The sequence below is a fragment of the Pantherophis guttatus genome, chromosome 4 (assembly GCF_059756535.1).
Source record: "Pantherophis guttatus breed Tessera chromosome 4, ASM5975653v1, whole genome shotgun sequence".
Lineage (NCBI taxonomy): Eukaryota > Metazoa > Chordata > Lepidosauria > Squamata > Colubridae > Pantherophis > Pantherophis guttatus.
Window position 1 is genome coordinate 106526820 of NC_142066.1, and position 12483 is coordinate 106539302.

At 36.7% G+C, this 12483-nt stretch overlaps 1 protein-coding gene across 2 annotated transcripts in view; it reads left to right on the plus strand.

Moving 5' to 3' along the window:
* The window catches only part of GADL1 (GAD like acidic amino acid decarboxylase 1), a 159670-nt gene that overhangs the window by 114441 nt on the left and 32746 nt on the right, over positions 1 to 12483 (plus strand). For both annotated transcript variants that reach the window (XM_060685809.2, XM_034404095.3), the window contains exon 14: positions 3631 to 3720. In XM_060685809.2, coding sequence (XP_060541792.1) covers positions 3631 to 3720 — 90 coding nt within the window. The remainder of the gene's footprint in view (positions 1 to 3630; positions 3721 to 12483) is intronic.

Below are 12483 nucleotides of genomic sequence, written 5' to 3' on the forward strand. Positions count from 1 at the left end.
TGGATATTTTCTTTCTTCCCAGTTTGCATTATTATATTTACCTGTAATTTCTTTTTCTTTTTAATTTTTTAAATTTTATTATATAAAATATAAAATACAAAAAAAAAGAAGAAGAAAAGAAAATAAGAAATTAAGGATGGGAAAGGGAACAGGAAAAGGGTGTGTGGAAAACAAGAGGGAAGAGAAAAAGAAAGAAAAGGGGGGTATTAACTTCCAACTCTTTCTAGCTCAGTACAAGATAAACACACTCCAGCCTCAACTTTTTGCTTTTACACATTAATATTTAACTAGCTATTTCTATGACACCTGTCACGAGTGTTTTCAGGATTGCTGTGGCTACTTGATCAGTCACAAACAGTATGGTTTCAATCAAGCCATCTCCTGTTTGCAATTACCTGAAAGCCTTCCCCACCCTAGTTAATTGCAGGTTAACTTCCCATATAAGCAAGGACCTTTTCGCTTGCTACTTGGGCCTAAACGCTGTTTAGGCCTAGATGCAGAGCTCCTGCTGGAAGCTGGATGCAGAGCTCAGTGCAACGTTACAGAAGGGAGGAGAACACAGATAAGGACTCCAGACGCTGTTGCAGAGATACTCGTACGGATGCTTGCCTTTTGCTGTTTTGAAGCACACAAGCCATCATCAGAACTGCTGCTGCTGGACATTCTTCCTCCCACAAGCTTCAAGCTATGTTTGCTGATTGAAATTGTTTTTTCTTCAGGTGACTTTTTTAGCTGTGAAGTTTATGCTGCCGCCCTTCTACTACCTCGATGATGTATCGACACCGAAGCTGCTTATTGTCATGTTAACCTTTTTCTCTTGTGAACTGTTTCGGTATTGTGGAGAGAAATCTAGGGAGATAGCCTGGCTTCACATAACCAAGATAAGACTTTGTTACTAATGTGCTTTTTTAAAGACATAGTGCTTTTTAAATGTTTTAAAGTAAATTATATTTTTACACAAGACGCCTCTGTCAGATTTATTTCAGTCCTAGTGTGTTTGCTCATGAGCTGGTTCACGGTCCGGGGTACCCCTCAACCCCACTACATAACAACACCAAATATTTCTAATCAACAAAACCAAGATCAAAGTTTCATTTTTTTCTTCATAAGCACAAATTCCAGAAGTGATATCCAAATAGGAACATATTTTCCTCTTTAAATAAAGTAATCAAATTAACCATTCCTGCTTTATCTTCCTTGCTACGGAAATAATGTGTATTTCTATTAGCACATAGTAATCTGTATAAACTGTCACTTGTTGGAAGAAATGTCCATCTGGGTTCAGTTCCAAGTGGGAGGAAAGACACTGGAAACATGGAGACTGCTTGGAAAGATGGTTTTAATGGTAGACAGGATCACGTGGTTTGAGATCCTGGGCAAAAAGAGCACATGGGAGAGAGAGAGAGAGAGAGATTTGTACCCTCTCTTGGGCCTCGCCTTGGAGTTTCCTGTTCCTGTATTCTGATTGGTTGTAGTGTCTTGAGTCTCAAGCTTGGTTAAATCTTGCTGGGTGATGTAATCTCCCCAGGTGCCATGTGGTGAGTTCTGTTGCTAGATGGGTAGAGGGCTAATCCTATCATGTCCTGAAGGCCATGTCTTTTGTGTTATAGATAAGGTGGCCCAGCCTTTGTCTTGTAGATAGGTTGGCACCAAAATATCTGTTTGGGGGTGGGCAGGGAGCTGAGGCTCTGAGTTTGTCTTTAGAAACATGTTTCTCCTTTAGGGAAAATATAATATTCTGCCTTTTTAATATTTCCTAGAATATTTCATTTTCCTAGAGAGGGGTGGGTGCTAACTTCCTACACACAATTTTTATTTACAAAGTTTATTATATTATTTCTTTGGCCTAAAAAAAAGGGAGAGATCTTTTTTTTCCTTTCACCCTCCTTTTTTCCTTCAAGTTACTAAACTTTTTTTAAAGAAAAAAGGAAAAGGCACTTTTTTTCTTTTAAGTCAAAACTTTCTAATACATCTTATTCTTTAACTTTAACATACAAGCTTTAAACTTCAGTATTGCATTTAGTTCCCTCCCTACAAACTACCTTTATAGAATAATTATTTTTTTCTGTTATAATCATCCTTTTTAACATAGAGTTTTTCTTTAAACTGATACATTCTTTTCTTTACTTTTTCTTAATACAAGTACTCTCAAATACATTTTCATAACTTTCGCCTACTCTAGAAGTTGCTTAAACATTATATTTATGGTGTGTATGTGTGTGTAAAAATACATTTGCAAATTTTGGGTTAAACCTTTCAGTTGCACATATCAAGCAGAGAAAAATACCTTCTTATTCAGTTAACTCCTTAAATTTAAGTCACTCCTTCCAGCTTATCTTCATGGAGTAAAAGCTTTTTCTTCTCTGGAAGTATCAAAGGTTTATAGTCCTTTCTTTTTATCACAAAATCCCCAACCTTGTTAATCTTCTTAAAGAAAAAGTCCCAAATTTGTCTGTTTTGAAAGAAAGTTCTTCTTTCAATTGTGTTAAGTGGTTTACATTTGAACCAAAGTAGTGAGGGTAAAAATGAAAATTAATATCGACTTTTCCAAAATAGCAATAAACTCCTCTGAATTTTCATTTTCAGCTACTTGTGAAGTTGGATCAGCAGTTTGGTAACATTCTCCACATGTTTGTATCTCAGAAGTACTTTTTTTATCCTCAGAGAACAACTGATCCACAAATTGATGTATTTTATTTAGAGACCTTTCAAATATATCTAATATTTTGCTCCACCATCTTGGCTTCCTCTTTTAATCAGAATCAGAAGATTTTAACCACCCACAGCTGAGAAGATCAAGCTATCAGTTACTACAATAGTAAACTAAAATCACGGGTTCAATCTTTATCTTTCTCCGTCAGTTCCCCCCCCCCTTTTGGCCCGACTTCTTTATTTGGCTTGCCTTAGCAGCCTTCTTCCTTGTTCTTTAAGACAAAAAAAAAATCCCTAAAATGGCACAGGTCTTCAAAAAGGTATAGAAAGCTGTTGCTAGAAAGGATCTCTTTTAAATTAACAAGATAGAATAATAGTCTTAATTCTCTTCAGCCCCCAAACAGATTGCAGCCCCTCCCCTCCCAGCTTTTGGCATGCAGACAGCTTCAGAGTTCAGCTCCAAAAGCAATCTGCCAGTTTACAGCTTTATTGAAGGGTCCTGAGGAGAAGTTCTTCGACACACCCTGACCTTGTGGGTCATAAAAACTGATGAAATATCAGTCCTTTCAGTTAAAAGGCAGAAGAGCCACACTTTAGGGAGATCTCTTCCCATGCATGTGTTCAGTTAGCCATGTTCCCAGGAAGTCCACCTGTAATTTTTTAAAATAAGTCATCATATAATGGCATAGAACTACATTTCATGCTGAAAATGCAAGATACAAATTTAACAGATATAAACTTTACTCAGGAATTATCAAATGGTTAATTATACAAGCCATCATCATCTTATGTAGAAATATTGAATTAGATTAACAATATTTAATGGGATTGATACCAAAACTTTTGTGTGCACTTGTGTGTGTGTGAATGGAGGTAAGATTGCTCTCTACCCATTTGGACTCTTACATTTGTATTGATTTAGTAGTCTGGTCAATTTTCTTTTTATATACTGAAGATTATTTTTCCTTACCTTTTCAGCCAGAATATGCAAATATTTGTTTCTGGTATATTCCACCTAGCCTAAGAAAGATGGAGAAAGGACATGAATTCTGGGAAAAACTCAGTTGTGTGAGTACTATAGTTTGCTAAGAAATGTCTTTTTAATAACCAGATTCCTGTTTTTTTTAAAATAGATACACAGCAAACAACATTTCCACCAATGTTTTGTATTAGCATACTAGAACAACTGCGTCTGATGAATGTCTGCCTAGTACCCTCTTCTTTAAAACACAGAAGGGAGACTTGTTAGAGAAGATGTTGGAACCATGTGTTGGTTTAGAGATTTATGCTTTTATAGTTTGTGATAAAATTAAGCTCAAGTCTTGTAAATATTCACACAATTAAGACCATCTGGGTCTCAATTTGAACTATAGATAAGAATTTACAGATTTTTAAAAATTTTTACCATGATCTCAGTTTAAGCAAGGCCAATTAAATTTCTCTATTCATATAATGGATGCAGACATTATGCCATTTTTTTTCTACCCTTGCCAGGTGTCCACTATTTGAGCGAACAGTCTGCTTTTTTCACATTATGTTCACTATTTTTTTTCACAAAATAGTGGACATTTTTTGTATTCAAAAGCTTTATGATGAAATGGTACGTAATCTAAAGCTGTACAGTCTAAGAGAATAAGGAAAGGAGAATCGCGTTTTGTCTTTTTTTTCATAAGTTAGAATGAGACAAAGATCGAATATCCATTGAACTCGATTCTCCGAAAAAATTAATGATGAGATTAAAATAAAAATATATTATAAAATTATGTACAGTTCACATTTTTAAAATGTATTGTAGCTTGTGTCGACTGACCTAAAATGGCGTCGAGTGATGAGAGTGACAGCGGCGAGATTTCGAATTCTTTAAAACGAAAGAGAGGAGTGTGCAAATATACCAAAGACTGGGAAGCTACTTTTGCATGGATTACCAACAACGAAACCGATAGAACTAATACGACGGCTTGTGTAAATTGTGTCAGAAATCGTTCACAATTGAATATAATGGTATAAAAGCTGTCACACAGCATGCAAGCACAAAAAATCATTTAGGTAAGGAGAAAATAGCTTCCAGCAACAAGCGAATCAATTCGTTTTTCATTGTTAAAGACTCCTCTTTCAGTGAGAAAGTGACTGTAGCTGAAATGGCTGAAACTTACCATGGGATCAAACACCATATTTCTTTCCTGGCTCAAGATTGCGGTATTAAGTTAATGAAGCAAATTTTTGATGATTCAGAAATTGTAAAAAAGATGTCTTGTGGAAGAACCAAATCATCAGCTATTGTCAATGAGGTTTTTCTTTTTCTATTGAGTTGCTTCTCAATGATCTTAAAACTGGAATTCCATTTTCTCTCTCCACTGACGCATCAAACAAGAGAAATCGCAAAATGTATCCCGTTGTTGCACAATATTTTACTTGTGAAGAAGGACTGTGTGTGAAAATTTTAGACTTTTATGAGGATTCTTTCGAAGATTCTACATCAATAAAAAATCAGCTGTGTCGAGTTCTTAGTGATAACGAATTGGAAATAAATAATGTTTCAGCTTACTCAGCAGATAATGCATCGGTCAATTATGGAGTGAACAAATCTGTTTACCAAAAATTATTGCTGGAAAATGACAATATTGTAGCTGCTCATTGCAATAATCACATTTTACACAACAGCGCAAAAAATGCATTAAAGCAGTTATCTTTTGATATCGAAAATGTACTGCTGAAGATTTTTGCCGAATTTTCAAATTCTGCGAAGAAATGAGTTGAAATCATTTTTTGAGTTTTGCAAGTCAGAATTCCATGAAGTTTTGCACCATGTTCCAACACATTGATTAAGTTTGTTTAAAGCGGTCGAAAGACTTCTTTTAAACTGGATACCTCCAAAATCGTATTTTATTTCTCTTGGATCTGATGAGTGCCATAAGGTTATCTGGAACCTTATTTCGGATCAGGAAAATGAACTCGCAAAGGACGATGAACCAACAATTTCAGAATTGTATTTATATTTCACGCACTTCTTCATGTCAATAATGCAAGACACCCTACTGAAGCTGGAAAGCAAGAAAATTCTTGCCTGTGATCTTCACATTATCATGTGTAAGCTGCGTGATTCTTTGCAAAAAAAATACGATGAGCAGTTTTTTGGAATGAAAGTTTTACTTGCCTTACGTAAAAAACATTTGCCTGAGAATGCCGTGCAAAAGTTCAAGAAAGAAGCCATCAACGTGTATCAAAGAGCCATTGCGTACCTGGAAAAGTGGTATAATTTCACCGATTCAGTAGATGAGACGTTAAGTTGTTTCAATCTAATTGATTGCAATAATCCTCCAACTTTAGAAGAAATGACGAACATCTGGTTATTATCATCATGGCAAGAAGAACTTCCACCCAACACTCTCTTCGATGAAATTTCTGCCTTAGAAGAAGTTTATGTTCATCTGCAGGGCAATTCATCCCTTGATAAGTGGACGTACTTTTTCAAGAAAGAGCCAGCTCCGAGTTTACTGAAACTGTTCCAGTATTGTGCATCAATTCCGGTATCAAATGCAAAGGTTGAACGAATTTTCAGTGTCATGGGAAATTTGTGGACTGACGAACGTAACCAACTGCTTGTACCATCAGTTCGAAGTGAACTTTGTATATTTTTTAATATTTCTCAACGTTGTACTGAAATTAAAGAATTATTCCTTAAACACAAAGAATTGATCAAAGCTGCGCAGTCAAATAAAAAATACACATGACAGCAAAGTAAAATGTAATTTAATATTTTACATATTATTATAATATATTTGATGTTTTGAATTTTAAGTAAAGTTTTGAAGTGATTATTTTAATACGTGTTAAAATGTTTGTAAGAAAATATATAATTTAATTGTAATTTTTTTTTATTTTTTTACTACTCCCCCCCCCCCCCCCCCGGCTTGTCTGCTATTTTTTGGAAGCAGACCTGGCAACCCTATTTTTTTCACTTGCTATCAAAGCTTCTAACAGATGGCAGAGCCAAAGGAAGATGAACGACATTGTCTGCATCCATTGTCTGAACAGAGCATTCATTACCTGTTTTAGACATTTAACATTGTCCTTGGGACTCACTTAGCATTATTGGTGGATATTACGCCCAGGAAAATGTTTAGGAATAATTTCCGACGTCAAATAGCTTGCCTACAGTACAGAGAATATAGTAATCCATACTGCTCATGGAAGCCTGTTTAACTCTTACATTTAATATTTGAAATATTGGGCAATATTTAGTCAATAAAATTGGATTAGCTTTAGGAACATCCTACAAGCTAATCTTAAACTGTGCCACACTGAGAGAGTAATTTAAAAATATTATAGCCAACATAAGCTAGGGATATGTAGATACATCCATTTAGTCTTTCATTTTTTACAAATACCATTTTAAAAAAAAGCTTACATTAATATGAATATTTTGTTATACTTTTTTTCTAAAATGTGCTAAAATTTTGTTAGCAAAACCTGTATACAGGCAAAAGTACACACAATATTCCTTCAGACAGTATATTTTGTACATTGTTTTCATAATATATTCATTTTTATAGAAACGGATTTCTGATGTACTTTTTTATACTTGGCAAATGCCCTAGTAAAATACAGGGAACTGCAGATTTTGAATTATAATTGTCTGATTTACAAATAACAGCATAACAGAGTTGGAAAGGATCCTGGAGATCTTCTTGTCCAACTCTTCCTGCTCAAGTAAAAAAACTCTATACCATTTGAAGCAAATTGTTGTCTTCTTAAAAATCTCCATTGTTAGAACACCCACAACTTCTGGAGGCAAGTTGTTCCACTGATTAATTGTTCGAACTGTCAGGAACTACAATAATAAATTGCTCTACATTCAAATGAGAGCCAAATAGGTTTCTGTCCTTGTACCTTTTCTTTTCTTTCCAACACAATAATTAAATATTGTGTTAACGGGAGACTGTACCATTTGGAAAGTAGCCTTGAAAATACCAATTCTACAACGTTGATTTATACTGAATTCTTGTGTGGTATATGTGGCATTTCTGAAATGTGGAACAGAATCTGGTAGCTGGAACTCACATATTCAGACTTGCTATTCTTGTCTTAAAAAGTGGGATTACTCAAATAGAAATGTCTATCCAGGGAAGGATTACTGACTTAACAAATTAAAACAAGGATTGTTGCTTTGCTGTAATTTAGGGGTAATACATTGATGGTATTGTATATTACTGATCACAGTAATCAATAATTGCATAATTTTTAATGCATGTGCTAATGACTAGAATAGGCAGTCCTCTTTGGAATGTTAAGCTTCTTACCAAAAAGACCTTGAGGGATATGCCAGTGAAAAATGACACTTAGTAAAAGACAAAATGATGAGGGTACTTCCTATTACCTCTTCCAGACTACCTCTTCCTATAATGTGTTCTACCTGCTTTAACTTACTAATACTTTTTTTCCTTGGATTGGGATCAGATTAGCTAATAAAATTAAGTAGAGTTGCTTTGAAACACAAGATAGATGACGAATAAATAATAAAAATTAAGTGCAACTGCTTGTCATTACTATTCTCTAAGGATGCATTTGGAGCTTCTGGGGGAACCAGAGGTTTAACTTAAAAATAAAGATGGTGAGTATTTTGTTTGTTGCATATTTTGTTCCCCGTGTATGCAGAGGCAGCTCAGGTTTCAAAACATGCACTAAAAGGTTTTTTTCCGTTCACCTAAGCTGTCTCTCCCACCTGGAGAACAAGCAATGCAGGGTTAAGAGTTAAAATGGCAATGCAGAGGGAGGGGAAAGGACTCATTTGCAGAGAATTATAGCAGCTCAGGTTTCAAAATGTGCACTGAGGATGGAAAAAAGAAAGAAAGATGCCAGTGGAATTCCCCCACATGGTCCAACAAGAGAGACTTGCTGTCCTTTCTTTCCCTCACCTCCTGCGCTCTGCAGATCTTCACAAGGTAAGTGAGCCATTGGAAAGTGGCTATGAGGACCCCAAAGGGTGGGAAGTAGAACATGGGGTATTTCAGGGATGGGAGCAGGCCTTGGGAAGCAACTGATGCACCCTTAATTTTGCATTATTTAACATATGCAATGGGGGGACCAGGATATGAGCATGTTCACATAATCTGATTCATTTAAGATCATCTTGAATTTTGACCAAAATGGGCAGGCCCTATCACTGTCATAACTCAAGGATTACCTGTATTTATCAATTTAAAGAATAAATGAATGAATATAATTTTGACAGGGACTTAAATAAATCTAATTTACTGTTCCTTGTTATTGATGCAATTATGTATAAATTACATCCTTTAAAGTGTTGAGTTGTTATGTTTTCTGACTCAGCATGTTAATTATGACTATTACTTTATGTATGAAACTACCATGTTTCCACAAAAATAAGACCCAGCCTTATTTTCTTTTGGTCCTGAAATAAGCACTGGGGCTTATTTTTGGGGAGTGTCTTAATTTTTTGAGTGCCATTACTGTGAGGTGGGGGGAGGTGGGGCTGTCCAATGTGCATACTGGCTTACCTCAGGGCTTCATGGCTCCACTCCCCGACAACTGCCTGGGGGCAGCAACATCAGCAGCCTTGTGAATTTCTTTAAATTACTGAATAAGCATGATCTTGCAGAGAAAATATTTATTTCATTACAAATTATAATCTGGTAAATCAATAGTAAATATTAAAATCATATATTATTTTGAAGATATTAAAAAGGTTTTCATTAAATATATCACTAAAGCTACTGCTGAACAGAAACAGATCTGATTTTTTTAGAGAAATATTATATCTTAAATGGCTTATGTGAGTTCTTCATGTGCCCCCTGGTGGCATTTTCATTTATAAGCTTTATGCAATTACATTAAATTTAAAGGAAAATCTTTGATACTTAAAGATGAATTTAGAATGGTGTTGGTTTTTTTACATCTTAATTTTCTTCATTGAGTTAGCTTTGGAAATGTTGCCATTCATACATAAGACAAATCTTACATTAATTAAAATAATACTGCCTAAATTATTCTATCTGGATATAGATTGATTAAGGAAAATGTTTGTAACTCAGGTTTAAAATGAAGGATTCTTGGTTCTCTCTGAGCTTGGTTATTTGATTATTTTCTTGCAGACATTTCATTAACAAAACTAGGTAACATAATCAGTACTGGTAGGGAGCAAGGCTTGCTCTCAGTTTACATTCTAGTGGTTTGCCCTGTCAGTGTTGGTGGCAATGGTCTTGGTGAGTATTTTGATCTTTTTGCTCCCTTTTTGGCTTGTTGGTCATCTCTTTTGCACAGTATGTAGTTGTTGTTTATTTCTATGAGTCTACTGATGGCCAATTTGTCAAAACGCCTGGCTTCTAAAAATTATTTTTAGACTTGGCTTGGACTTAAGCATCGTTTCAACCGGAAAAATGCAACCATCCTAGACCTGTAATTTTCTGCTCCCCAAACTTTCATTTTTCAAAAAACCTGTAAGAAGTGTTTTTTCCTGTATGCGCTGGGATCAGGAGTGAAATGCTCCCAGTTCGGACCGGATCGCCTGATCCGGTAGCAATGGCGGCAGGTGGTTCGGGGAACCAGTAGCAAAAATCCCTGCATTCCCCCATGCCCAACTGAGCCACGCGATCATCAGAGGCTGGGTTTTTTTACTTTTAAAAGCATTTTTTCTACAACCTCTTCAGCCAAAAAAATGCTTTTAAAAGTAAAAAAAAGCCTCTGATGATCGTGCGGCTCAGCTGGAATTATCAGAGGCTCTTAAAAGCATTTTTTCTACAACCTCTTTGGTTGAAGAGGTTGTAGGAAAAAAATGCCTTTAAAAGCCTCTGGCAATCCCAGCTGAGTTGCCTGATCATCAGAGGCTTCTAAAAGCATTTTTTTCTGCAACCTCTTTGGCCGAAGAGATTGTAGAAAAAAATGCTTTTAAAAGTTAAAAAAAAAAAGTTGGCCATGCCCACCCAGTCACATTACCCCCCCCCCAATCCATGCCCACAGAACCAGATTTTAGATTTCACCCCTGGCTGGGATAGACTGAGGTGAAAGCTTAAGGAATGTATGATTTGGTGGATTGGTAATACTGGGTTAGGTGCCTCATTTTCTAGTTTTTCTTGTTTCTGGTTTTATAGTTATTGTGAGCCACCTAGAATGTGTTCTACAAGATGGACAGATATTTTAATCTTATAAATAAGCAAGTATGATAAAGTTGAGTTGGGGATAAATTTTGGCACTTTAGAAAGACCATTTGGGAAAGAGTGAGAGTATAAATCTGGCAGATCTACAAGTTGTCTCTTGCTAAGATATATATATTGTCAGAAACCAGTGGAAAATGCACATCTGAGGTTCCTTGATTACATAGGAACCCAAGTTTACATGTACAGAGAGTCCTTTGAAATAGTTAGAAAATCTTCTTTTATCCATAGTGCATGAATTTTCATTTTATTTATTATTAGCCTTTTCATGCCTTAACAGAGAAAGATTCTCCAACTATAGCTTAAACCATGGTTTAAGCTATAGTTTAATAGTATACTTTATACCATTAAGTATAATGGTTGATTATATTAAGGAGGATAATCAAAGTATGATTCACTATTTAAAATAACCAGATTTTTCAGTTACAGGAGCAAGGAAGATGCAAAGTATTATATGGGCTCTATGCCATTCATAGTGAAACAGAATTAACTGTAACTGCTTTTATTAATTTATTTAATTCCTTCATTGTTTGTAATAGTCAAAATCACAATTTCATTATTGGTGAAACAATGCCAACTCTATCTAGGCATTTTATATAAAACTTTCATTGTTAACAGTTTGAGTGTGTTTTTTTCTCCTAGATCTGAGCCACCAATTATTACTTTTAGGTGCATCTTATTGGACTAGAGCAGGGTCTGCAACCTGTCATTTGGACCCGTTTCCCACAGAGAAGAAAACACCGGGAGCCAATAATTTAACAACTGGTGTGATTGGGTGGGCGTGGCCAACTCAATGTCACTCACTCCCACCCAGTCACATGACACCCCCAGCCATGCCTCCCCAGCCGGTCATTAGGGCAGAGAACTGGTTATTAATTATTTGCCCTGCCCAACCCCACCTCTCCCTCCCAATCATCTCTTGCCACAGCAGGTCTTGGATGTATTGTTCATCTTTCTCTCTCTGTCTCTCTGTCTCTGTGTGTGTGTGTCTCTCTGTTTCTGTGTGTTTGTGTGTGTCTGTCTCTCTCTGTCTCTCCCTCTGTCTCTGTCTCTGTCTCTCTCTTTCTCTGTGTCTCTCCCTCTTTCCCTCTCTCTGTCTCTCCCTCTCTCTGTCTCTGTCTGCACTCTCTCCCTCTCTGTGACTCTCTTTCTCTCTCTGTCTATCTCTGTCTCGCTGTGTGTCTCTTGTCTCTCTCTCTCTCTCTCTGTCTCTCTGATTCTGATTCTCTGACGCCTCATCTCTAGCTGGGTCTTGCTGCCTGACAGACTGCAGCAGGAAACGGCGGGTAGCTACTTTTGGCTTTTGTTGGTGCTGGATGCACCTCAGTCGGTCAGGGAGATGTGCGACCGGCTCTCCACCCTGAGACACTGGCCCGAGCCATGCCGTGTCCAACACCACTGTTGTTTCCAGGGGCAAGTAGGGCAGGGTTGCATTGTGGCATCATAATCCGCATTATAATGTGCTCCAGGAGGAGTAGGTGAGGACTCTGTCTCCCCCATTGTGAAGGGTGCTAAATTTCACTGTGCTGTACAAGGCGTCATGGAGGCAGCAACAGCAGTGGCTGCTTCTCTCCGCAGCAGAGGGAAAAAGGAGGGAGCCAAAGCAGAGAGATAAAAGAGCCACATGCAGCTTTGGACCCGCAGGTTGCCGATCCCTGGA